General features: G+C 40.6%; 1 protein-coding gene and 1 pseudogene across 2 annotated transcripts in view; both read right to left on the reverse strand.

The window, feature by feature from the left end:
- Positions 1-26,446, reverse strand: part of CD96 (CD96 molecule) — a gene marked incomplete at both ends in the record, with an annotated part of 97,794 nt that overhangs the window by 4,039 nt on the left and 67,309 nt on the right. Inside the window, 4 exons of the mRNA XM_079766828.1 lie at positions 915-1,004; positions 2,702-2,767; positions 12,838-12,909; positions 13,884-13,952. Coding sequence (XP_079622954.1) covers positions 915-1,004; positions 2,702-2,767; positions 12,838-12,909; positions 13,884-13,952 — 297 coding nt within the window. The remainder of the gene's footprint in view (positions 1-914; positions 1,005-2,701; positions 2,768-12,837; positions 12,910-13,883; positions 13,953-26,446) is intronic.
- On the reverse strand, positions 5,062-6,135 carry LOC307097224 (cytosolic 5'-nucleotidase 3A-like; annotated as a pseudogene). Its single transcript has 2 exons — positions 6,010-6,135; positions 5,062-5,872 (listed from the first exon to the last, which is right to left on the reverse strand). The product of its transcript is annotated as a cytosolic 5'-nucleotidase 3A-like (transcript).

Below are 26,446 nucleotides of genomic sequence, written 5' to 3' on the forward strand. Positions count from 1 at the left end.
AAATCAAAATTGACTAGGCTCTACATTAGTAATATGGTAGGAAATAATATTCATCCCCAAAGTTTTAGAGAAATAAAAGAACAAAAGGTTTTTTAAATGGGTGTTAAATTAATGTTCACAAATTTTCTTCAAACCAAATATAGAATGAGACCATTGACTTCAGGAATGTCTCAGTGCAGAAGCAGAGCTCCAATCGGGCCCCATTTCCAAAGTAGGCAGTTCTTAAAGTCACCAATATCTTAAAGATATTGGTAGGACCACAGTTTGCAACTCTGTTGCCATATTGTGTGAGGATGATGCTCTAATGATCTGAGGATTGCATGACCTTCCATATGAAATAAAATGATTACACAGGCGAAGTGCTCCCCAATCAAGTGAACAACCCCTGAAGTGAAAGAGTTGATTAGACCTCTGAATTTATGATTAAGACCTGCATTGGGAGGGTCCTAACTTTATTGAATCCCTTGCCCTCTTATCATATAAAATAATGGATTACATTTAGCATTGATGAAATTTTATTAATTGAATATAGGAATTCTCTTTGTTCCAACAATCTCTTTCTTGATTCAGACTATATTTTTACAAGACTGAAATGTTACTCACTACTTTTCTCCTGGCTAAATCTTATTCATTTTTCAGATTTTAATTTAAATATATTTCCTGTTCCCCAATTAAAATCAGATCTTTCTGTTAGATGCTGACAATACCTGTACTATATCATAGCATGTCACAAATAAATTTAATTGTATGGTTACTTATTCACTATATATCATCTCTAACAGATTATTATCTTCAGGAGGTCAGTGTTTTCACTGTATGCCCAACAATTGGCACAGTGTCTGGCAAACGGTACTCAATAAATATTTCTTGAGTCAATAAAACATAACATCCAAAAATAAATGGCAATGGCTCACCAGTGATGTGGATGTCATTATTTTTAGTAGATCTATTGGCAGTTGTGGGAACTTCTGGAAATTCTTCGGTTGTCCTGATGAAGTCATCACCTAGGGATACAAAGGGGATTATCTGAACTGATCCTAATAGCCATCTCAATCTGCTCAAATAGTATAAAATCATGACTGGATTTCACTTGCTGTTAGGAAGAGCTCAATTTATATGGCTTAAATACTCCTAAAATATTTTATGTGTAAAGTTCACTAAGGACCAATTTACAGCAAGGTTAGGATCCTAGGTTCTGTCTAATATGGCACCAAATAGTGAAACTTCCTATTGGCTTAAAGAAAAAATAAATAAATAAGGGGGGGGGGGGGAGAGAGAGAGAGAAGCTGTATAGCACACACAACAACCCAATATCTGCTAAAGAATCTCCATGAGAAATTTAAGTAATTATGGGAAAATATCTTAAGTTGGGATCATGGAAATATGAGGTCTATCCCTTTTCTCTCACAATAACAGAGGTCTAGCCCAGTGGTTGGCAAATTGCGGCTCGCAAGACATATGTGGCTCTCTGGCCCCTTGAGTGTGGCTCTTCCACAAAATACCACAGCCTGGGCAAGTCTATTTTGAAGAAGTGGCATTAGAAGAAGTTTAAGTTTAAAAAATTTGGCTCTCAAAAGTGATTTCAATCGTTGTACTGTTGATATTTGGCTCTGTTGACTAATGAGTTTGCCGACCACTCGTCTAGCCAATCAAAATACTGATTCTTCCCACTCTAATGTATTTGGAAATGTCAATAAAAATTCATTGGCAACATTCAAGTAGACAAATCTATATTGGCAAATCATTCAATTTTCCAATGGAAAAATAAAACAAAATGCATTTTTAATGAATTTAATTGGTTAAAAAAAGACATTATATAGATTTAATCCTATATAATAAAGAGCTAATATGCAAATGGTTGTCACACCTGCACGCCATAACGGCTCAGACATTCAACACTGGGAAGAGAGGAATGGGGACCAGCCAGGCACAAATGAGCTTGCAAGAAAGGAATGGGGACCAGCCAGGCTATGGCCTAGGAGAGGGACAAGCCTCCTGCCCCACGGTCCTGGGTGCCAGCGCCTGTGGCTGCGGCCCGGGTGAAGCCGCCCACCCATGGTCCCCTGCAGCTGCAGCTGGCCCGGGCAAAGCTGGCCTGGGTCCTGGGTGCCAGCAGCCAGCCAGAGGGAGGGAAGATTGGGTCCCAGGTGCCTGCCACTTGCCGGAGGAGGGAATCCTGGGTCCCGGGTGTGGGGTGAGGTAGAGGCAGTTAGGGGCAATCAGGCCAGAAGGGGAACAGTTAGGGGCAATCAGGCAGTTGGGCAGAGGTGGTTAGGGATGATCAGGCAGGCAGGCAGAGTGGTTAGGGGCGATCAGGCAGGCAGGCAGGCTGGCAAGCGGTTAGGAGCCAGCAGTCCCAGGTTGTGAGAGGCAGTTAGACATCCTCTGAGGGGTCTCAGATTGGAGAGGGTACAGGGTGGGCTGAGGGACTCCCCGCCCTGTGCACAAATTTTGTGTACCGGGCCTCTAGTTTTGAAATAAAAGACAGAAAAATCTAATACTTGGTCTCTGACTATCTTCTTCCAGTGACTGGGCAGAATTTTGGTTCCATTCATTATCATTGTCATTGTCACTGCCATTTTCATTATCAAGATGCACTTTAAAATATCTATCTGAGATTGGATTCTTACCAATCCTTTTTAATCTCTGTCAAGATAAAGCAGACCACTTCTCCTGACCCTAAATCTTCCCCACTACTTACCATGAAGTGTTGAGCCCACACCTGAGGGGAATGAACTGTATGTTTCACTGGGCATCCATGAAGCTGCTAATGGAAGAACATAATGGAAGAATCAATCTGTAAAAGACTAGTTATTTTCTCTTCTTAACTTTTAATTGAATCTAATGGTTATAAAAGAGGGATATTAATGTATATTTAAAGCAACATCATTGAACTATTCTGCAGTACACATTAGCAAGTCCCAAAATAAAGTGGGAGTTGGGGTAATGCTTGTGGAAGGTCTGTATTATAGACAAATAGGAGAAGGAAGACGAAATGAAAGGAAACTACTGGGAGAGGTTCTTTCAGCCACAGAGAATGTGTTGTGACTATTCTCATGGCCATCCATAGGTGAGCTAAAAGAATCGGAGAGAATGAAAGCCCAGGTGTGATATGGTGGCCTTTAGTCAAGGAGAGGTACCAATAGGACTTTGAAGAACTTGGTAGCACACATAAGGGAACAAAATAGTTTGTATTTGTGAGTAAGCTGACATTTTTATTCAACTGTGAAAATTGAACTGTATCAACAGTGAATTATCAGATCCCGATTGTTACAAGCCTGTTAGCTGCTGGGTGTATCCTTTTGATGTATTCTGTGGCAAACCTTCCCCTTGAGTGGATGGCAGCAAACTCAGCACATATGGCTTTTGAAATAGAGCCATTAACTCATTTTGTTTAGTTCCCCATCTCTGGCAAGAAAAATCCACTTCTTGGCCAACTCCCCATAACTGTATTTGATAACAGGCCAATAATGTGATGTAAAGTAAAGTAACTATAGTAGTGCCTGAGTAGTATGCTCATTTATTTAAAACATTAGCATACATGATTTTACAAGTTAAGTGTTTTCTTGTGTGTCCAAACCAAAACAATCAAAACCAAAATAAAATAAAACAAACATTAAAAAAAAACCCACAAAAAACAGCCTCAGCCTTCCCCTTTCTTGGTTTTTCCCTGAATGCCAAGGGCATTTGCAGCTGCAGACAAAGGTATGTTATTAGGTCTTTCAGAAAAGGCATTGGTCCCCGACAATCTGTCATGGCAACTTCCATGGGGAGTCAGCTCACAGGAAATGGTGGTTTTGTACACAGCTATTTAGAGTTTGACTAGGCCAGAGAAATGTTCTTATCTTCAATAGAATTCTCTGACCCTGCACCTGTGATCTCAACTCTTTTATTTTTTTCCTAGACTACCAAGGTATACAGATGATGGTGTACTGAGTACTTTTTAAATGTCCATTTTTAATGGTTAAGTCATTAAGCCAGGAATTTGATTGACAAAAAGCAACAATTATAAAAAGAAATTAGGACGAGGCCTGGATTTAGGTACAATTATGATGAAGGCAGTTTGTTCAGTTTTTTCTTTGTTTTGTTTTGTTTGTTTGTTTGTTTGTTTGTTTGTTTGTCTTGCCCAATATTGTGTCTCACTTACTTTCTATTTTTAGGGCTTGATGTCTTTATATATTATCTCTCCAAATTCAGTTTTTAAGTAAGTATGTGATAAATTAATTTATGCTAAGGTTATAAATGGTTGACCAAGTGCTATCCCTTTGAAAAAGACAGGTATTTTTATAAAGATTTTTCCATTTCATGATTATTATCAGCAGGTCACCTGAGAACAGTTTGTAATGATTAATACATGTGGATACCAAGGTGTTTTTTTTAAGCGTAACACAATTTCAGGAGATGGTGATATCATTAGTATGATCCATCCAAATTACAATACTTAAAATCATGCAAATTATTTGACCATTTCATAAAGCTTCTTTTTAGACTTCTAGGTATTTTTCAAGTGTAAAAAGACATCTCAAAAAATGTGTGATAGAATTAAACTACAAAACCTATTTTGGAAGAGTAAAGAGTTATTTCTCTAATTTTGGCTTTAAGATTTTATTTTAACTTTGTTTGAAAAATACAGTGGGGAGTGTATTGAGAAAGGTGAAGAAAAAGGAGCTTCCAGTTGATGGATTCAGCATGTCTGAAAATACTTAAGTAATGTAAAAAAAAAACTTCAAGAGCCCTAGCTGGCTTGGCTCAGTGGATAGAACATCGGCTTGCGGAATGTGGTGTTTTGGGTTCAATTCCGGTCAAGGGCACATGCCCAGGTTGCAGGCTCGATCCCCAGTGTGGGGTGTGCAGGAGGCAGCCAATCAACGATTCTCTCTCTTCATTGATGTTTCTATCTCTCTCTCCCTCTCCCTTCCTCTCTGAAATTAATAAAAATATATTTTTAAAAAACCTTCAAGAGAAAGAATATATTATAAATAAAAGCCAGCAAGATGAAGAGATGAACAATTTTTGCAATAACTGTGCCCACAGGAGGAGGCCTTCCTTAAGAATGCTTGTTTACAGCATCCTTAGTAAGATAGAATTGTTTATGTACAATGACTCATCTTTCACTGAATGCAACACTTTTCTAAAAATTCCTACACTATCATTTAGCTATATGATTTTTAGAATATGTTCCACATTGACTACTCCACCTGCCATTTTTAAGTCTCAAGAGTCTCAGCAGAATTGTGTTTCTATTGTCTTTTAATTGATTGAAATATTCTGTGTTCTTCAAGGCATGTTTGTTAAATACAAGAGTTAAATCTCTTTCAAACCTTTGAGCACCCATTTTCATCAAAATCCACAAATGAACATGACTTTGACATTTAGATGATAAACACCAGCTTGATGGATAACCTTCTTTAGCACATCACCATTATCAGCTAAAACATGAACACAGGGATACTATGTTGATGGAGTTTCTCAAATATATTTTTATATCCTCTTTTTAACATAACCTTGGTTTCTTCCACAATTTCTTTAAATTTTACTTTTGGTAAAGCTTGTTCAACAAGGAAACTATGTGATACCATTCTACCATAAAAGTGTACTTCTCTTCAATGGTAAAAACAGGATCAACTTCAATAGCATAGTATTTTTCATTTACTTGCAATAACTCTTTTGGACATCTGTCTGTAACTAATTTATAGTTATCAATAATATCATGACATGGCAGGCATCTTTTCCCTTTGTAGAGAAATCTACTTAGTGTCATATCAAAGTCTGTGGTTACCTGAAGTTTGGCAGCTCATCTTTTGATGAAACCAGTGATAATTTCTGTTACTTTTGTAGGATTCTTATGGCAAACTGAACTTTCAAATTCTGGAATCATTTTACATGTCCAGACTTTTTTTTTGGTTATGCAGTCTTCCTTAAGGCACTCTGAGTTCTTCTGTCATTAATTTTGTCCTAATACAATGGCATAGGTGGCAAGCAATAACTCAAGATGCAGGGCTTATATACCGAGATCTCTATGACCTTGGTCTTCAGCCTCATCTTCCTCTTCAGGCTAAGTATGTACTCGGCCAGCACCACCTCTTCCACTAGAACATAAATGCTGGAACAAGTTACCGTGTGTACTCTTGCCATGATCACCTAGTCCAAAGATGGGACCCTCATACTCTTCCTGGCCACCAAAAGAAGATGACATGCATGAGCTTTCAAAGTGTGACGTTTGTGTTCTCGCTGTACAGAAGTCCCCAGAAATTGGTAGTTTAACAAAAAATATAATTTTAAATCAGAGAAATGCATCTTTAATTTGAGACTGACCTAATTAGAAACTATATGACAGAAGGGGAGAACAACATTTTAGAGGATAGGAAAATGGAATGAGATGTGATCAGAGACATAAAAGATTTTAGAATTTGAAAGCAAGAGTGGTGAATTTAGAGAATCAGCATCAAAGCCAACAGGGAACAGAGGGACTGAAAATTATCCTGGAGACTGAAATAGGAATAAGATCCAGCGCTGCTATAGGCTGTCTCATTCCTATGTCCCTACCACTGACCCTCAACCCCTCAATTCTAGCCTTTCCATCAACCTCTGTCAATGGAAAGTAGAAAGGGTTGTTAAGAAATTATTAGGCACAGCTACCAAACGCCTGAGAAGAACCAGATAGAACCACGGGCAGGATAAGCAATGCATCTTCAAGATTTAAGAAGAATACATAAAATTTGAAGGATAAGGAATGCATGGTTAAAGAACAGAATAAAGAACCCATGTGATGTCAGTAAGAGGTACTCTGAGGCCCAGTTGTGTGTGTGTGTGTGTGTGTGTGTGTGTGTGTGTGTGTGTGTCTGTGTAGTGAGCTTGTTGATTTTTGTTAATGGAGCAAGTTGGAGACATAAGGGTTCATGGAGATTCATATCATTTTTCTGCTTGTCTAATTTTGACAGACTGAATTAAATATGGTTTTCATCTCCAGTGGACCAGATGGATGACAGGGAAAACCAAAAATAAAAAAGTAATTAAACTTAAATTTTCTGCTCCATGGTCTAATCACCTGAGTGTCAGGAAGAAAACATGTTCTCAGATGTTATTAACCTTATAGATTTTGGGCATTTAGTTGGTCAGATTTGGTATCCCCATTTCACAGGTGCTTAAAGTAAAATAAGCATCTCTGTTTCAGATTGAGGAAACTTGGAAGCTGAACTAAGGTTAGACTTCAATATTCTTGAACCCCAGCTTAGACTTCTTCAAGTTGGTAAACAAAATGACAACAAAATAATACATTAAACCATATATTTATAAATTTAGTGTAAGTGCAATGAACTCAGAACCATCTAGTGACACCCAAATAAATACGAGCTACATAAAATACATGTATATAAACAAATACCCCATATCACAAGTTCACAAATAGCAAGGGCCTTAAAAACACTGCTGTGGGATTATTTCACCAGAAAATCATTCATTATTATTCTTTTTCCTGCCTATGAATATTTCATAAATCTATTGAAATAAACATACTGGAAGAAAACAAATCCCATTGCCAATGCCTGCCACGAGTCTTGCTAAGTGCATCATCTAATATTGGATGTCACATTATAATACAATCCAATGAGTAGGAACATGTTTCAAAAATAGTTTGGGAGTAAGCAATCAATATGCACTTGTTGGATCCTAATGTGTTTTTGTCGGTGATTATAAATAGAACAACTCACTGCAGGGAATTTTTCTATGTTTATGGATAAAAAATGACAATTGGTTAACAAGGACTTCTTATTCTTGCACAAGTAAAAATATGGGTGTTTCACTGCCAGGGAAAATATTGTTTATTGGGTTTTTAAAGTTTCATTCTATATTTCACAATTTCTAAAGCTATTTTCATTATAAAAATGATAAAGAGATATGTGAGGATAAATAAAGTTTTCAACTGGGGAAAGACAGAAAATGTGAGGTGTTACAATAGTTCATTTCAGTATGAAATCTATTAGAAAGACCAATAATAGACTTGTGTAAATTATAGAGTACTTTCAAGTCCTTTTCAGTTTTCCAGTGTCTGAGACAGAAAGTACCTTGGGTGGCTTGCCTGCTTCATATTGATGTGATGCCTGGGACAATTTTATTTTTTTTTAATTCCTGGCACACATAGTATTGTAGTAAGAATTTAAATAAAGCAAATAAATAAAAAGGTCAAAAATTCCATTTAAGTAGGTCATTTCTTCTCACTGTATTTATGTGTGTTTTCTTTCTTGTCCTTGCCCATGTGTACACATACTCTTTCAAATACTCAAGAAATATTTGCTGAGTACCTACGTATGCCTGCCACTCTACAAACATTAAGATACAATAGTGAACAAGACAGAAAAAGGGTTAGGTGCCTGTTCTTGTGTATCTTACATTTTAGTATAATTTAAATAGGAAAACAAATAAATAAAATAAAGAAAAACATCAGACAATAACTGTTATGCTGAGAATTAAAATATGGGATAATATATATTATTTAATTGTAGCATAAGTTTAAGTTCAGCTTTTTGTTATATCATTGTCCAATAAACTCTTTTGCTCACTGCTATACAATTCCCTCCACCCATGTCATCAACAAGTATGTTTTAATTTATCTTTCAGCAATATTTATTGAGAACTAACTATATGGCAGGTATTATCATAGGCACTGGGGACACAGGTAAGCAAACAAACAAAAAATCACATGGAATTTACTTGCATTATAGTATTGAGAATAAGAGATGACAAGTTAGTGAGGTACGGTTTCAACATAGTTTATTACAAACAACTCTATTTTTTTATTAACACCATATAGGATAAATGTTAATTTATTAAGTATAAGCTTTCATCCCCAGTCTAACTAATATTTTTATTCTCAATTTACAACTGATTGGTAAATATTTCCAGCTTTTAGCCTTGTCTACATAATAAGACATACTGTTAGTACACTATGGCTATAGTTTTAATGGGCTTCATAATATTTCATTGACTTATTATCTTATCCTATTCCACATTCTCTTATTATTGAAGAAATTCTTCCCAAATGCCCCATCATTCTCCTTCATACACATACATTTTTTAATTTTTTTAAATAAATGACATTATATGTCTACCTCATCTCACCCCTGTTATGCCCATTCAAAAGCAAACACTGTTATGAATGTTGTGTCTATAATTCATTTACTTAGATAGTTTTAAAGTTGTTTTTTTTAATCACATATTATACCTAAACCATATGGTGTCTGGTTGTACTTGCTTTTAAATTTATTTAAAAATATTATTCCATATATTGTCACCTGACATTTACTTTTTTGATTCAACACAATGTTATGAAGATTCATTCATGTTGTTATATGTGACTGTCATTTACTCATTTTTCATTACTTTATGATATTTTATTATAGAGCTATGCTACAATTTATTTATCTAGTCTCCTGGCTATGATCATTTAGATTATTCATAGTTTTTGCTATTATGAATAGTGTACATATCTCCTGGATATATGAGTTAGTGTTTTGTTGTGTGTGTGTTGGAATATTTATCCAGGAAAAAAATTGTTGGATTGCAGTGTATGAAAATATTCATTTTTAAAACATAATGCTAAAGTGATGGTAACAATTTATACTCTCACTAGCAATATATAAAAATGTACATTGCTCTCCAGTCCATGTAACATGCAGTAATTACAGACTTCTTAACTGTTGCTAATTGATTAGGTATAAAATGGTTATCTGATTATAGCCTTCATTTGCATTTCCTGATTAATAGAGAAGCTGAGAATACATATTTTCTAGCCACTGTTTCATGATTTGTGATATACCTGTTTGCTCATTGTCTATTGCTTTCTGCTTTTTTCTTATTGATTTGTAGGCATTCTTTATTACCTGTGACATAACATTTTGATCCATTGTGAATTATTTAGTCTTAGTCCTTTTTCAATTACATGTGTGACAAATATATTCTCTCAGATTATATCTTTCTTTCTTTTTTTTTACATTCCTTAAGGTGTCTTTTGATAAATTATTATTTTTCTTAATTTATTTGATTCTATTTTTTCTATTTTGTTTATGGTGAGTGCTTTTTCTCTCTTCTTTAAGCCCTTCCTTGCCTCAAAGCTTGGAAGAAATTCACCTTTATTTGATTATGTTTTAGTGCTTTGCTTTTGACATAAAGGATACAGAGTTTATTTTTGTGTGATGTGCATGGTAGAAGTACATTTTAATGCTTTTTTTCCTTATAAATAATCAATGTTTCTGGGTCATTTGCTGAGCAGTCTCTTTTCTTCCCAGTACTCTACTATGCTGCCTTTGACACACATCGAAGTTCCACTTATTTGTGGCTCTTTGTGTGCTCTCTCTTCTGATGATGCCTTTTCAGTCTTGTATTTACTTAGGCAGTGAGTTTACAAGTGTCTCTTATAGTCGACCCTTGAACAACACTGGGGTTAGGGGCCCTGACCCCTTTGTAGCTGAAAATCCGCATATAATTTTAACTCCTCCAAGACAATTGCTAATGGCCTACTGTTGACCAGAAGCCTTACTGATAACACAGTTGATTAATACATATTGTGTAGTATTGTACTTTTAACATAATGTAAGCTAGAGGAAAGAACATGCTATTACAAAGATCAAGAGGAAGAGAATACATTTACAGTACTTTATATATTTATTGAAAAAATCTGCATATAAGTACATCTGTGCAATTCTAACCCATGTTGTTCAAGGGTCAAATTATATTATTAAAATATTTATTAAAATAAATATGACACGTTAAATTATAGAGGGTTATACATAGACTAATGTTGAAAGTGTCTCATGAATTAAAAATTATGATTAATTCAAGTCTGTGAACCTGATGTCCATAAAAGAGATGAAAGAAAGCAATACATAATGCTATAGAAAGCAACATTATATGTTTCTCTTTTATTTATTTCCTAAGGACAAGTTCTAAGCAGGGAGATGACTGAGTCAGTGGGTAGAAAAGATTTTGAGAAGTTTTAAAGGTACAACTTAATGCATGCCAAAGGGAACATGGCCATTTACTGTTCGTGGCAAAGAGCCTAGCAGATAAAGTCACAAATCTGCCCCTTTGGCATCCAAGGTTTCATTTCTGCCATATCCCTTGCTGTGCTGTCACAATACTGATCTTTGTCAATTCCCGCTACACAGCGGCTGCAGACACTGCAGCTGCTAGGTGGCCAGATTAAAGGTAAAAAATCATTTCTGTGCCTCACCTGGGCTCCCTCTTTCATTTTTATTAGTGACTAGAGGCCTGGTGCACGAAATTCATGCACAGGGGGGGTTTCCCCTCAGCCCAGCCTGCACCCTCTCCAATCTGGGACCCCTCGAGGGATGTCCAACTGCCAGTCAGACATCCCTCTCACAATCCAGGACTGCTGGCTCCCAACTGCTCACCTGCCTGCCTTCCTGATTGCCCCTAACCGCTTCTGCCTACCAGCCTGATCACCCCTAACCACTTCCCTGCCAGCCTGATCGATGCCTAACTGCTTCCCTGCCAGCCTGTTTGCCCCTAACTGCCCTCCCCTACAGGCCTGGTCACCCCTAACTGCCATCTCCTGCAGGCCTGGTCCCCCCAACTGCCCTCCCTTGCAGGCCTGGTCCCTCCCAACTGCCCTCCCCTGCTGGCCATCTTGTGGTGGCCATCTTGTGTCCACATGGGGGCAGGATCTTTGACCATATGGGGGCAGCCATCTTGTGTGTTGGAGTGATGGTCAATCTGCATATTACTCTTTTATTAGATAGGATAGAGGCCTGGTGCATGGATGGGGGCCAGCTGGTTTGCCCTGAAGGGTGTCCTGGATCAGGATGGGGGTTCCTTTGGGGCATGGGGTGGCCTGGGTGAGGGGCCTGTGGTGGTTTTCAGGCTGGCCACGCCCCCTGGAGACCCAAGCGGAGGCCCTGGTATCTGGTATTTATTTATCTTCTACAATTGAAACTTTGTAGCCTGGAGCAGAGCCAAGCCTTCTGCTCCCTCCATGGCAGCAGCCATTTCTGTTGGGATTTATTTATCTTCTATAATTGAAACTTTGTAGCCTTAAGCGGAGGCCAAGCCAGGCCAGGGTGTGCGGAAAGCTTGGCTTCCTCCATTGCCAGGGGCAACCCTAGCCTCCTGCTCTCTCCAGCCCCGTGGCTGCCATCATTTTTGTTGGCATTTATTTATCTTGTATAATTTATAATTGAAACTTTGTAGCCTGGAGTGGAGACCTCAGCCAGCCAGGGTGTGCGGAAAGCTTGGCTTTCTCCATCGCCGGGGAAACCCAAGCATCCCTCCTGTTCTCTCTGTGGCCGCAGCCATCTTGGTTGGGTTAATTTGCATACTCACTCCTGATTGGCTGGTGGGCGTGGCTGGTGGGTATAGTGGGGGTACAGTCAATTTGCATATTACTCTTTTATTAGATAGGACAGTATGCATTCTGCTAAGATGCTTCTTCCATAGATATACTAAAAGCTTGCACTTCTACCTCCATTACTTATATCTTTACTCAGATGTCACCTTAAATTTAAGGCATTGAAAAGCTTTACTCTATTTAGGATGGGAACCCACTCTGACCCTATATTCTCACTGTCTCCCTTTGCTGCTTTATATTTTCTGTCTCACTCATCAACATTTGTCTGTCTTTCTTCAACCAGGATTTAGAACTTAGATCTGTCTAGTCACAGATGTCTGCCCAGCTCCAACATTAATGTTTCAAATATGGTAGATGCCTTATAAATATTTGTTAATATTATGAAAAAAGCACATAGGAGTTACTCAATATGTGTGTTAGATGAATGAATAGGGCCCAGAGGGCTAAAAGAGACTCATGGTTATGGTTATACTTACAGTTTTTGATATCTTTCCCACTGGAGGTCCAGGAGTAGTTGAAGCCTTGGGTAGTCACACTGGAATTGCTTGCTGTAAGACAAAATTTCCAGAATCCAAGCTTTTTATAAAGATGTAATTTAACTTTGCTGTGATGTGCTGAATTTTTAATCTATGTGACTTTGGGGAAATCTGAAAATTGAAATATGCCTCCCTATGCAGTAACACTAGCTGGCATATTGAGAGAAAGTTCTGCAGCTTGTGTTTAATGCCAACTAATCATGATTTACTTTATTTTTCTGTTCTTCTAACCAACTCAGATCACTAGGAGTGCTGTTAAGACTACTTAAATATTATCTTAAAGTCGCATGAGAAATAAAAGGTATCTATAATAATAAAAACGTAATATGCTAATTAGACCGGACAGCCAAACAACCTTCTGGATATCATTCTGGACGTCCTTCCTGATGAAACCTGGTGGTGGGGGCCAAGGCAGAGGGGGTTAGGGGTAATCAGGAAGGCAGGCAGGCAGGCAGGCAGGCGAGTGGTTAGGGGCAATCAAGCAGACAGGCAGGCAAGCAGTTAAGGGCAATCAGGCAGGCAGATGAGTGGTTAGGGGTGATCAGGCAGGCAGGTAGAGTGGTTAGGGGCAATCAGGCAGGTAGATGAGTGGTTAGGGGTAATCAGGCAGGCAGGCAGAGGTGGTTGGGGCGATGAGGCAGGCAGGCAGGTGAGCAGTTAGGATCCAGAGGCCCCAGATTATGAGAGGGTGAAGGCTGGGTTGAGGGACACTCTCCCACCCACCCCCATGCACAAATTTTGTGCACTGGGCCTCTAGTAGTAAAATAACAATCACTAACCTTTTTCAAGAAAAAATTATAGTGATTGTCATATCAATATATAGTGACCAAATTACAAATTACAACATGCAACTCAAACCAAAAATATCAACATCAAATGAGGAAATATAGCCTTTTACCCAAACCTCCACATTATCGTGTCTGTAGTAACACTTGTGAGACTGTTGTCTCTTTTGAAACATTTTTAGAAAGTCTTGCTATACTCACTTTGAGGCGTGTTGTTTGGAGTCAGTGTGCTCACATCTACAGGGGCCATTGAAGATGTAGCTAGATATCCTATTTCAAAAACAAATTTCCCAAATTGTCATAGATATTCGCATTCACATGTTTAACTCTGCCACTATGATGAACAAGGGTGGCATGCAGAACTTGAGATATTACAGTTAGAAAGAATCTTAGTGAATACAGAGTATTCACTTCATTTTATAAATGATAAAATTGAGTCCAAGAGGTACATGCCTATGGTTACATACTGAATATTCAACATCATTTATTTGATACTAACCCAGTCTCCTAACTAGTGCCAAGTGCATTACATTCATACTTTCAAAATATATTGTTATAGTATTAACTGTCTGCCAGACTCTATTCTACATGGAAATAACAATAAAGACAAGGCTCTCACCCTCATGGAACTTACAGTGAATCTTCACAACTGTGTATAATGTTTTAACATAGTAAATAGGGTTTTGTATTTACATTAATTCCTATCTTTTTATAATCCATAATTTCCCATTCTCCTTCTCCCTCTCTTCCCCCTAAAATGAAAGACTAGTTCATATTCATTTGAATATATCTCTTCAGATGAAGTAAATTTGATTAAAGAAGAAAAATACCTAGCCACACTCATTGAAAACATTTTATGTTTCTTGGAAAGACAAATTTTCAGTATATTTTATTTATGTGTATTTTTCCTCTGTTCTAAAACATTATTTAGGTGGCTTACATAAATATGCAATGCAAGAAGATAACAGAAGTGGAAAGGAAAAATAAGAGTAAGGAAAATATAGTTAGGAAAGGTTTGTTGAGTCCCATTGAAACCTGAGTGGAGATAGTATAAAAATGCACTTCTTGATGTCATGTACTTTTGGTAGATGTGTGCCCCCCCATTTGGTCAGAACTTTCTAGTAACAATGCTAAGAAATAAAGTATATGTTATGCCATCAATGGACATCATAAGGTCAGAAACAGTCAATTTTTAAGAAAAACACAGCTATTCCTTTTATGGTAATTAAAAATAAATTTCTCCCAGGCTTGATACAAAGAATATTGTATAATGTTTTCACTATTCTCAAAAAAGATCCTTACTAGTACATTCTGACAGCCAGCATGCTCATGACCCCTCTAGCTTTAAATGGCAGTGAGTGGCACCGCAGCTTCCCAAGTACCTCAATTCTGGGAAAGAGTATGCCTCAGATAGGAAGCATGGGTAATCAAATCTCTGAAAAAATATATGTAGGATAAATAAATAAATTGGCATTGGGGTTTATGCATCTATATGGAGTTCAGCTATAGACATGATCAACCATAATCGTTTTGCAATGCAGCCTACCAATGAACATCAAAGATATGCTACACCCCAGGTGTATTAGAAACTGCCTCAGATCATGCTGTATGAGCAACTAAAATGGGCAGCCAGCCTGAGAATAGGCAGAAAAAAAATGTTTTAAAGACCAGATATAAATAACTTTATTTCTGCAACAAATACTTATTGAGCAAATAGAATAGGGGATAAAATAAAGAGAAAGAGAGACTTGCCTCTGCCCTCATGGAACACAGTTTAGTGAGAATAAAGGTCAGTGTGGGAGGCCACTGGCTGATCACCGAAGCCAGCCCTCTTCTTTCTGGCACAGATACAGTGAGTAGAATTCCTGTTCTCCTGTGTGATTAAGTGTTGTTTTGTATTGAGTCTGAGCCAATGGATTGTGAGTGATGATTGCCATTTCAAGGCCTGACCTATAAAGCCTCCTATGCATGATCCTCCATGAGCTTTCCTCAGGTACTATTCAGCTCTTACGGTGAAGGGAGATTTAGAAGGCATAACTTAAAGGTGACAGAGCTGCTGGCAGCCTGGGTTCTTGAATGACTATGGGACAGAGCACCCAGCCACTGGCTTGGCCCTTCATTGGCTCTTAATGATAAAAGGACTTATCCTTTATAATAAAGAGGTAATATGCAAATTGACTATCACTCCAACACACAAGATGGCCGCCCCCATGTGGAAACAAGATGGCCGCCACAAGATGGCAGGCAGGGGAGGGTAGTTGTGGGTGATCAGGCCAGCAGGGGAGGGCAGTTAGGAGGGACCAGGCCTGCAAGGGAGGGCAGTTGGGGGTGATCAGGCCAGCAGGGGAGGGCAGTTAGGGGCGACCAGGCTGGCAAGGGAGGGTAGTTAGGGGCAATCAGGCTGGCAGGGGAGCAATTAGGCGTCGATCAGGCTGGCAGGGGAGTGGTTAGGGGGTGATCCAGCTGGCAGGCAGAAGCAGTTAGGGGCAATCAGGCAGGCAGGCAGGCGAGTGGTTGGGAGCTAGCAGTCCTGGATTGTGAGATGGATGTCCGACTGCCTTTTGGGATCGGGCCTAAATAGGCAGTCAGGCATTCCTCAAGGGGTCCTAGATTGGAGAGGGTGCAGGCTGGGCTGAGGGACACCCCCGCCGTACACAAATTTTGTGCACCGGGCCTCTAGTACTATATCAAGTATAAATGAACAAAAGAAAAGTTTGGAATTTGTTGTTACTGCAGTTTGTTTTCCTTCCCTTGCACACAGTAAAATCCTAATTGCAGTTCAAGGTGATAGTGCTATCGGCCATAGAGAAAATGTGGTGTACCATGGGATTCCAAAGAGGGAAACATAAGAGAAGTGGAAGCTCAGGAAGGCTTTCTAAAAGTAGTGACATAGCAACTAGCCTGCAGGATGAAGGAAATTAGTTAAGACAATCTGCGAGTTAGGGGAAGAAAGAGGAGAAGCAAGGAGAACAATATTCCATGCAGTGTGAACAGAAAAGATAGGAGAGGACTGAAGCCAGTTGAATATGTTGAAGGCACTTTGTGCACAGTTAAGAGATGCAGATGGAGCCCTGGCAGGTGTGGCTCAGTTGGTTGAGGGTTGTCCGGTTTAATTCCCTGTTGGGGCATATACCTAGGATGTGGGTTTTGACCCCTGGTCAGGGTGAGTACAAGAGGCAATAAATTAATATTTCTCTCTCACATCAATGTGATGTTTCTCTCTCTCTCTCTCTCTCTCTCTCTCTCTCTCTCTGTAAATAAATAATAATAACTATTATTTTTAAAAAGATATAAGGATGGAAATTTAAGAAGAATCTATATTCCAAAGGCCCATGGAAGAATTGACATTCAGCTGGAACTTACAAGATGCTCTAACCTTAAGGGTAAGTCAGTGGTAGCCTGAACTATACAGTGAAGGCTCAACAGAGCATGGTTAATGATTGGATATAGGAAGTAAAGAAGACAGAGAAGTCAAAATAAGTCCAAGATTTCTGTCTTGGGCAGCTTTTTGGCTCATGCTAATATTAACTGAGAAAATAAACAGAGAAGAAACAGTTTTGAAAGTGGTCAGATACCTGAAGACAAATTAAATTTTGGACAGATTTATTTTGAGTACATATGAGACATTAAATTCCAGCAGAAGTCTGACCATGTGAGTTTGAATCTTAACTGTAAAACTGAGATGCAAATAAGTATTTGTGAGACACCAGCATGTAAACAATAATTGAAATAGCTGTGAGTACCAGGGAGGGAGGGTCCTGGGAGGAAAAATGGGTCTAATAGGGAATAATGAAGACTCCTTTCATATAATGGACTGGCAGAAGCAAAAAAGATTGAAAAGGAGGGTCCAGAGAGGACAGGGTGAGAGAGAAGCCAAGGTGACTGAGGTCTCCAGAAGCAGGGCAAGTCAGTTCAATTTAGCAAATATTTGTTAGCGAACACTGTGTGCCAGTTGCTGGGTGAGTGATGTCAAACACTGCCAAGAAGACAGTTTCCACATAGCTTTCCACTGCTAGAAAGCCACTGCATCAGACCTATCAACCTGTATACAGAGTCTAGGGGACAGATATGCAAAGCACTTGAAGGCTTGCAAAAGCATTGTAAATTATCTATTAAAAGCTTGAATTCCAGAGCAAGACTCTCTGGGTTGAGTCCTGGCTTAGTTTTAAGTTAGATGTATGATCTTGGGAAAGTGTATTGATTTTTTTCTCTCCTCCTCCAATTCCTCACTTGTAAGATAACTAGAAGCCCGGTGCATGAAATTCATGCATTGGAGAGGGGTGTCCCTCAGCCCAGCTTGCACCCTGTCCAATCTGGGACCCCTTGAAGGATGTCCGACCGCCCGTTTAGGCCCAATCCCACTGGGCGGTCGGACATCCCTCACACAATCCAGGACTGCTGGCTCCCAACTGCCCTCCCCTGCAGGCCTGGTCCCTCAAAACTGCTCTCCCCTGCAGGCCTGGTTCCCCCCAACTGCCCTCCCTTGTAAGCCTGGTCCCCCCCTCAACTGACCTCCCCAGCTGTCCTGGTCTCCCCCAACTGCCCTCCTCTGCTGACCCAGTCAACCCTAACTGCCCTTGCTGCTGGCCTGATGGCCCACAACTGCCCTCCCCTGCTGGCCTGATGGCCCACAACTGCCCTCCCCTGCAGGTCTGGTCCCCCCCCAACTGTCCTCCCCTGCTGGCCTGGCCACCCCTAACTGCCCTCTCTGCTGGCCTGATTGCCCACAACTGCCCTCCCCTGCAGGCCTGGTCCCCCCCAACTGCCCTCCCCTGCAGGCCTAGGTCCCTCCCAACTGTCTTCCACTGCAGGCCTGGTCCCCCCCCCCCCCCCGCCAACTGCCCTCTACTGCAGGCCTGGTCCCCCCCCAGCTGCCCTCCCCTGCAGGCCTGGTTCCCCCCAACTGCTTGCCCATGCAGGCCTTCCCCCCAAAAAACTGCCCTCCTCTGCAGTCCTGGTCCCCCCAAACTGCCCTCCCCTACTGGCCCGGTCACCCCTAACTGCCCTCCCTGCTGGCCTGATTGCCCACAACTGCCCTCCCTTGCAGGCCTGGTCCCCCCAAAACTGCCCTCCAATGCAGGCCTGGTCCCCCCAAAACTGCCCTCCAATGCAGGCCTGGTCTCCCCCAACTGCTCTCCTCTGCCGGCCCAGTCACCCCTAACTGCCCTCCCTGCTTGCCTGATTGCCCACAATTGCCCTCCCCTGCAGGCCTGGGTCCCCCCAACTGCCCTCCCTTGCTGGCCTGGTCTCCCCCAACTGCCCTTCTCTGCTGGCCTGGTCACCCCTAACTTCCCACAACTGCCCTCCCCTGCAGGCCATCTTGTGGCGGCCATCTTGTGTCCACATGGGGGCATCCATCTTTGACCCCATGGGGCCGGCCATCTTGTGTCTTTGTGTGACAGTCAATTTGCATATCACTCTTTTATTAGATAGGATACTTTTCCAGTAGGGTGATCGCAAAGGTTGAGAGTCATTCCTATCAAGTTCTTAGAAAAGTGCCTCACATGAGGTTAAGTGTTGAAATGTAATATTAGAAGCTATAAACTAGGGCATCCACAGTTTAGTTCAGGTGTTGAAAATACAAGCATGTCCTACCAAGAGGAAACTTGAATCTCCTGATGAGTTTTACAATTGCCAATTTCCCTTGTTCTTTCTAGGAGGGCCATTCAAAGTAACTAATCTCTCCTTCCCCAGGCTGACCCAAGTCAAGAACGACATCCCAAAAGACTGCATCATAAATGGGTAATTGGCAGGGGTGAAGAGAGTGGCAGCTTTCAGGGGCATTAACTCTGTGATGGGGAAGTAATTTCTACTGGCAGTTACCTACATCTCCTCTTTCAATTCACTGAGCCACCAGTAGTTCAGATTCTTGTGTAGTAATTGTAACTTCTAGCTCACTGCCTCCCCCACTCATCAAAGAGGAGGGCCCAGCAGAGTCTGTATCAAGAGCAGTTATGCTTCTCCTTGGTTATAATTTTATGAACCTATGGATCACAAATTCAATTTAAATTTTATTTCTGTCACTGAGATGGCTTTATCTTTGTCCCTCTGTAGCAATTTCTTCAGCTACCTGTTTTTAAAATTTTGTATTATGTACTTTTTAAGTTATCTCATGTCATTTTGGGAGCAAGGGGAAGTAAAAAAATGCATAGACGAAAGCAATGACTAGACGTAAATAATCATTAGATACTGTGAATTATTGAGATATGATGTGCTCCTCCTAATTCATAGAGGAAGAAAGGACGAAAAAGGGAAGGGAAGGGGGAGAGGACAAAGAAGACTCTATTCATGTTTGGAACAATTTTCAGGAGGATAATGAAAATGATCTTTACTCAGGGACCCCATTCCTTATGTGAAGCTTTCAGTGAGAGTCTACAGTCTCTTATCTCCACTCCCATGGGCCAGCATCATTAATTCATTAATTCATTCATTAATTCATTCTCCCTCCCTCTCCTCCTCCCTCTCTCTTACCCTGAGAACTGACCTCCATAGAATTCACTGACTTAGTAAGTGAAAACAAAAAGGAATTGTTTTAACAGGGGTGATGCAGTACCAATCCTATATAATAAAAGGGTAATATGCAAATCAACTGAACTGTGGAATGACCGGTCACTATGACATGCACTGACCACCAGGGGACAGATGCTCAACACAGGAGCTGCCCCCTGGTGGTCAGTGCGCTCCCACAGCAGGGAGTGCTGCTCAGTCAGAAGCCAGGCTCACAGCTGGCAAGCGCAGCTGTGGTGGCAGGAGCTTCTCCCGCCTCTGCAGAAGCACTAAGGATGTCTGACTGCAGGCTTAGGCCCAATCCCCAGGGAGAGGGTCTAAGCCATCAGTCAGACATCCCCTGAGGGCTCCCAGCCTGCGAAAGGGCATAGGCTGGGCTGAGGAACCCCCGGAGTACACGAATCTCGTGCATCAGGCTTCTAGTGGTGATAATAAAGACAAAGAAAAAGAACTAGGAAATGATCAGAGAACATTGCATTTATTTGTAAGCTACACTACTATTACCTAGACCAGTGGTTGGCAAACTGCGGCTCGTGAGCCACATGCAGCTCGCGAGCCGCGGTTTGCCGCTCTGTTGACTAATGAGTTTGCCATCCACTGCGTAAGGCATTACCCTTACCCAGAAGTTTTGACTTCAGGTTAAAGACATTAGTACATTATTAAAATGTTTTTTAAGTGTTTTTCCCTAAGGCAGTGGTCGGCAAACTCATTAGTCAACAGAGCCGCAGTTTGCCGACCACTGACCTAGACATCTCAGGCTACTCAGCAATTGCCAGCCACCTTTTAAAATACCTCTTACTTAAAAGCAACAGACATTTTCCCTAGGAAATTTGATTGCCCACACTGGGTGGCACTGAATAGTTCCATATGATTTAATTCTGGCAGAATCATTGTAACCCTGATGAAGTATGATAACTTGACTGGGAATTTCATTTGTATTAAAATGACTGATTAAATGATCTTTTCTTGAGGTCAGAAAATAATGTGACAACAATCCTTGCTTACTGCGGGTTTGCTGTAAAAGAAGGAGAGCTTATTCAGCTCCATGTAACATGTTGTTTGTGGACCATGTGGGAGGAGGAACATGTGCATGCTACCTTGATCTCATGTTATTGTATCTCTTGCCTGGCTTAGATATCATTGCTGCTCTATGTTTCCTCTCACAAGCAGGCCTGTGGAGTTTGCTGAGGGCTGAATATTGCCAATAAGCTGCTAGGAACAAAAGGGTCAATGACACCCTGTCACTATCCTGAGAAAGCCAAAGGTCATTTCTGTCTTACTGGTCTCCAGCTGAATTTTGTTTGGGTCTTGTCCTGAGGATCTGAACCAGGTTGCACAGATTATTGAAAGAGTGCTACCTTTACTATGAGACCTTGTTCATCATATAGAAGGCAGAGCTAAAGTCATTTAGAGAACTATCTAGTTTCCTTGATAAACTAAATCCTACTCACTCCTCTCGGCTTTACACCATGATTTAAGGTTAAGGACCATGTCCTTTAAATAAATATATATTTTTATTGATTTCAAAGAGAGGGCCCTAACCAGTTTGCTCAGTGGATAGAGCATCAGCCTGCAGACTGAAAGGTCCCAGGTTCGATTCCGGTCAAGGACATGTACCTTGGTTGCGGGCACATCCCTAGTAGGAGGTGTGCAGGAGGCAGCTGATTGATGTTTCTTTCTCTTCAATGTTTCTAACTCTCTTTCCCTCTCCCTCTCTGTAAAAAAGCAATAAAATATATTTTATAAAAGAGAGGAAGGGAGAGGGCCAGAGAGATAGAAACATCAATGGTAAGAGAGAATCATCAATTTGCTGTCCCCTGCATACCCCCTACTGGGGATCAAGCTGTAACCAAGGCATGTACTAAGACTGGCAATCAAACCAAGACTTCCTGGTTCATGGGTCGATGCTCAACTACTGTGTCACAATAGCCAGGCAAGGCCCCTTGGCCTTATATGAGCTGACCTCTAACAATATCCACATTGCTACCTCTTATGACTCACTGCAAACATTCTTTCATTTATTCGACCAGCATTTGGGAGACTCTATCTTCCAAGCATTGTGCTTTGCACTGGGTGGGAGATCATTTCCCCTGGAGTTTAAGTTCATGGAGGATATGGACATCAACCAGATAATCAATCCAAATATGAGAACACATGAAAGAGGGAGGGCTGATTTAGAGTTCCAGAAATACTACCCTGAAAAGTAGCAGGAGAATTGGGGCAGGAGAGGGTGGTGGTGGTAGTTTTCAGGCCATAGCAAGTCCTAGGCCCTGAGGGCAGTCTCACATGTGTGGTTTAGTAATAGCATTGTGTGTACCTGTCCATTCCTGGTGGGCCTTAACAAATCTTCAAGGACTGCTTGTTCTGTGTGATATTGTGGGTATAAAATGTCTCCATTCACACCCATGGCCTCAGTAGGACAGTGATCTAACTAGGGTACACTGGTGGTAGCAACACTGTTTATTCCTCAGTGTTTTATTGTTTTTAAATGAAATCCCTTCTTAAAGCCTGACCAGGAGCCTCTGTAACTATAAGAGGACATATCTATCTCCTGACACCAACTAGAGAATTAAAAAAAAAATTTTGTATTACTCCTAGCCAAGTCTTTAAAGGACTCATTGATTAAGATGAAAATCAATAATCATGGAAGATGGAGAACATAGATAAGATTTTTAAAAGTGCAACTGAAGATGAGTTTCAGAAACAAAATCTGAAGATATAATAGAAGAAAATAGTGATGAGGTAAAGACAACAATTAATATAAATTTAAAATGTTAACCAATTTATAAAAAGAAAGTAAACATAGTAACATTCTCATATAAACAAGAACTCAAAAAATACTTTTTTTGAAAAAAGTTACCTAATTAAAACGTGACATCTCTAATATTTTTAACAATAAAGATAAATTTAAAAAATAAATCTTTAAAGGACCCACAAAAACAAACAAACAAACAAACAAACAAATAAATATTGCAATCAAAATAAAACCTTCAGAAATGGAATGATCATAAAGAGACTAGCAGTAAATACTGAAATAGGTAAAAATAAATTCATATTGGTCACATATTTTAGTATCAAAGTTAAGTTTATTCTTCACAACACAGCAAAGTCTCTTCAACATTTAATAGTTGGTTCTATATTATAACTTAGTATGCATACAAGTAATGTGCCAAACCCAGTGGAAGAGAGTTGTTCGCTTTGCTTGCTGGTTGCTTAGTTTTTCTCAGTTTGAATGTTTAGTGTTATTAAATCTTATTAGCAAATCTTATTACATTATAATAAGTTGTTTTCAGGAGAGTGGTTTAGAAGAAAACCCTTTGTACAAAATATCTTGTTTATATTATTTCATAACTACCATGAAGTTAGGTAAGAGGGCTTAAAACTTTACTATTTCCATTTCTACTCTTAAAAAAATTTCTCATTAAAATTAAAAATTACCCCTTAATATTATCATTAGTAATTCAATAAAGTCAAAAGACATCTCTAGTCAGTTCTGAGTGGAATAGAGAAAACAGAAACATGTTCTCTAAGAGCTAATTTTACTTGGGTCCTCATGACATCATGAAGCAGAACCAAATCTCTTAACACAGACTACAGCCATCTTTCCAGTAACCTTTCCTTTCACTGCTAGAGGAGGAAAGACAGAAAAATACATGGTGGATTAACTGGGGGAAATCCTATATAATAAAAGCCTAATATGCAAATTGTCCCCTTGACCGGGAGTTCTGCTGGGAGTTTGACCACTTGCTACGATGTGTGCTGACCACTAGGGGGCAGCGTGGAACATGGCAGGCATTGGCCAAGCTACACTGGCAGTGGGTAGCAGTGGAGGTGCTGCAGGCCCCGGATGGGCCCCCATGAGAGCAGGACAGGGGCGGGATGGAGGAGCAGGTGAGTGGGCAGCGCCAGGCCAAGGTGAGTGCAAGCCACTGGTCACCTGGCAGGGGCCCATCACCCTGCCGATCTGATCACCTCACCGCTGCCGGGCTCCCAGGCACTGAGGAAGCCGGGCAGGGGCCTGATGCCCCGCCAATCTGATCACAGGCCAACCAGCAGTGGTGGCGGGGTTTGGGGCCGCCACCTGGCTCCCTCAGCACCTGTGAGCCAGGCAGCAGTGAGGCTATTGGTGGGGCAATCAGGCCTTGCAGGCGGTGACTAGCAGCGGCCCCTGGAGGCAGCAGGGGGCGGGGCTGTCGCCCAACTCTTAGACACTAAGGGGAAAGGGCAAATAGCAATATTAAAATATTTTTCCTAATTATTTTCCTTTCAATGTGCACGAATCTGTGCACTGGGCCACTAGTATTGAAATATTTTCCAAACAATTTAAATTTAAGGATCATTTATTATGGACCTATTATATGCCAAATGAAAGAAATAGGTGAACAGGTGTGATGTAAGGTAGTGGAGGATAAAGAATGAAATGGTAATAAAAAATATTGACTTGGTCATTGTTTCAAGTAAAAAATACAAGTAAAGGTCTTGAGTTATTTGAGATAAATTTTGTTTGCTAGGCTTTTTTTTTTTTATCTTGGCATGCCTTTTCATGTGGGTCTTTGCTGTATAGTTGCTCTTTATGCATTTTCACACTTGATGCTCACAATACTCATATGAACTAGATAATATTATTGTTGTTTTTGAAGATAAGTAAGCAGTATTAGTGAGGCACAATGACTTGCCCAGGTTCAGAGCCAGTAGGTGGCAGAGACAAGAATTGAACACAAGCCTGTCTGACACCAAAGCCAGGAGTCGGACATCCCCCAAGGGGTCCTTAGCGCTGACCCCGCTGCGCTCACCAGCTGTGAGCATGGCTTCTGGCTGAGCAGCACTCCCCCCTGTGGGAGTGCACTGACCACCAGGGGGCAGCTCCTACATTGAATGTCTGCCCCCTGGTGGTCAGTGCGCATCACAGCGACTGGTCATTCTGCCATTTGGTCATTCTGCCGTTTGATCAAAATGACATTATCCTTTCATTATATAGGATAGTTATACTGTAGTAGTATTAGATCTCTAGAGTTATTAATCCTACATAACTACAACTTTATACACTTTAACCATCATCTCCCCATTTCTCCCACCTTCCTGCCCCTAGTAACTACCATTGTACTCTGCTTCTATGCATTTGAGTTTTTAGATTCCATATGTGAGTGAGATCATGCACTTCTTTCTTTCTTTCTTTCTTTCTTTCTTTCTTTCTTTCTTTCTTTCTTTCTTTCTTTCTTTCTTTCTTTCTTTCTTTCTTTCTTTCTTTCTTTCTTTCTTTCTGTGTCTGGCTTATTTCATTTAGCATAATATGTTCCAGGCTCATCAATGTTGTTGCAAGTGACAGGATCTCCTTTTGTAAGGATGAATAATATTATAATACTAGAGGCCTGGTGCATGAAATTCATGCACTCAAGGAGGGGGGGTGTCCCTCAGCCTCGCCTGCACCCTCTTGCAGTCTGGGAGCCCTTGGGGGATGCCCTCGTGGGGAGCGGACCTACGTGGGCAGTCAGACATCCTTAGCACTGCCTTGGAGGCAGGAGAGGCTCCCACCATGGCCTCTGTGCTTGCCAGCTGTGAGCCTGGCTAAGGGCTTTTGTCTGAGTGGCACTCCCCTTGTGGGAGTGCACTGACCACCAGGAGGCAGCTCCTGCGTTGAGCGTCTGCCCCGATGGTCGGTGCGTGTCATAGCAACCAGTCGTTCCACTGTTCAGTCGATTTGCATATTAGTCTTTTATTATATAGGATACAATTTCTTTATCCATGTATCCATCAATGGAAACAGATTTTGCTCATATCTTGGCTATTGTGAATAATGATGCAATGAACACCAGGACATCTATATCTCTTAGAGGTGACTGATCTAATTTCCCTTGAGTATAGAAGAGAAAATGCTGGGTCATTATAGTTTTATTTTTAGTTTTCTTAAAAACCTCAAAAACTATTTTCCATTATGTTTTTCATACTGTTTTCCAAAGTGGCTGTACCAATTTACCTTCCCACCAACAGTATACTAGGATGCCCTTGTATCCACATCCTCACCAACAACTTGTTGTATTTTATTGTTTTGAAGGGAGCCACTGTAACAGGTGTGAGGTGATATCTCATTGCGGTTTTGATTTACATTTCCCTGATTAGTGATGTTGAACACCTTTCCTTACACCTGTTGGTTATTCATATGCCTTCTTTTAAAAATGTCTATTCATGTCCCTTGTCTACATTTTAACAAGTTGTTTCTTATTTTGCTGTAGAACTCCATGAGTTCCTCATATCTTTTG

This window comes from Cnephaeus nilssonii, assembly GCF_951640355.1.
Source record: "Cnephaeus nilssonii genome assembly, chromosome: 3".
In the NCBI taxonomy this organism is placed as follows: domain Eukaryota; kingdom Metazoa; phylum Chordata; class Mammalia; order Chiroptera; family Vespertilionidae; genus Cnephaeus; species Cnephaeus nilssonii.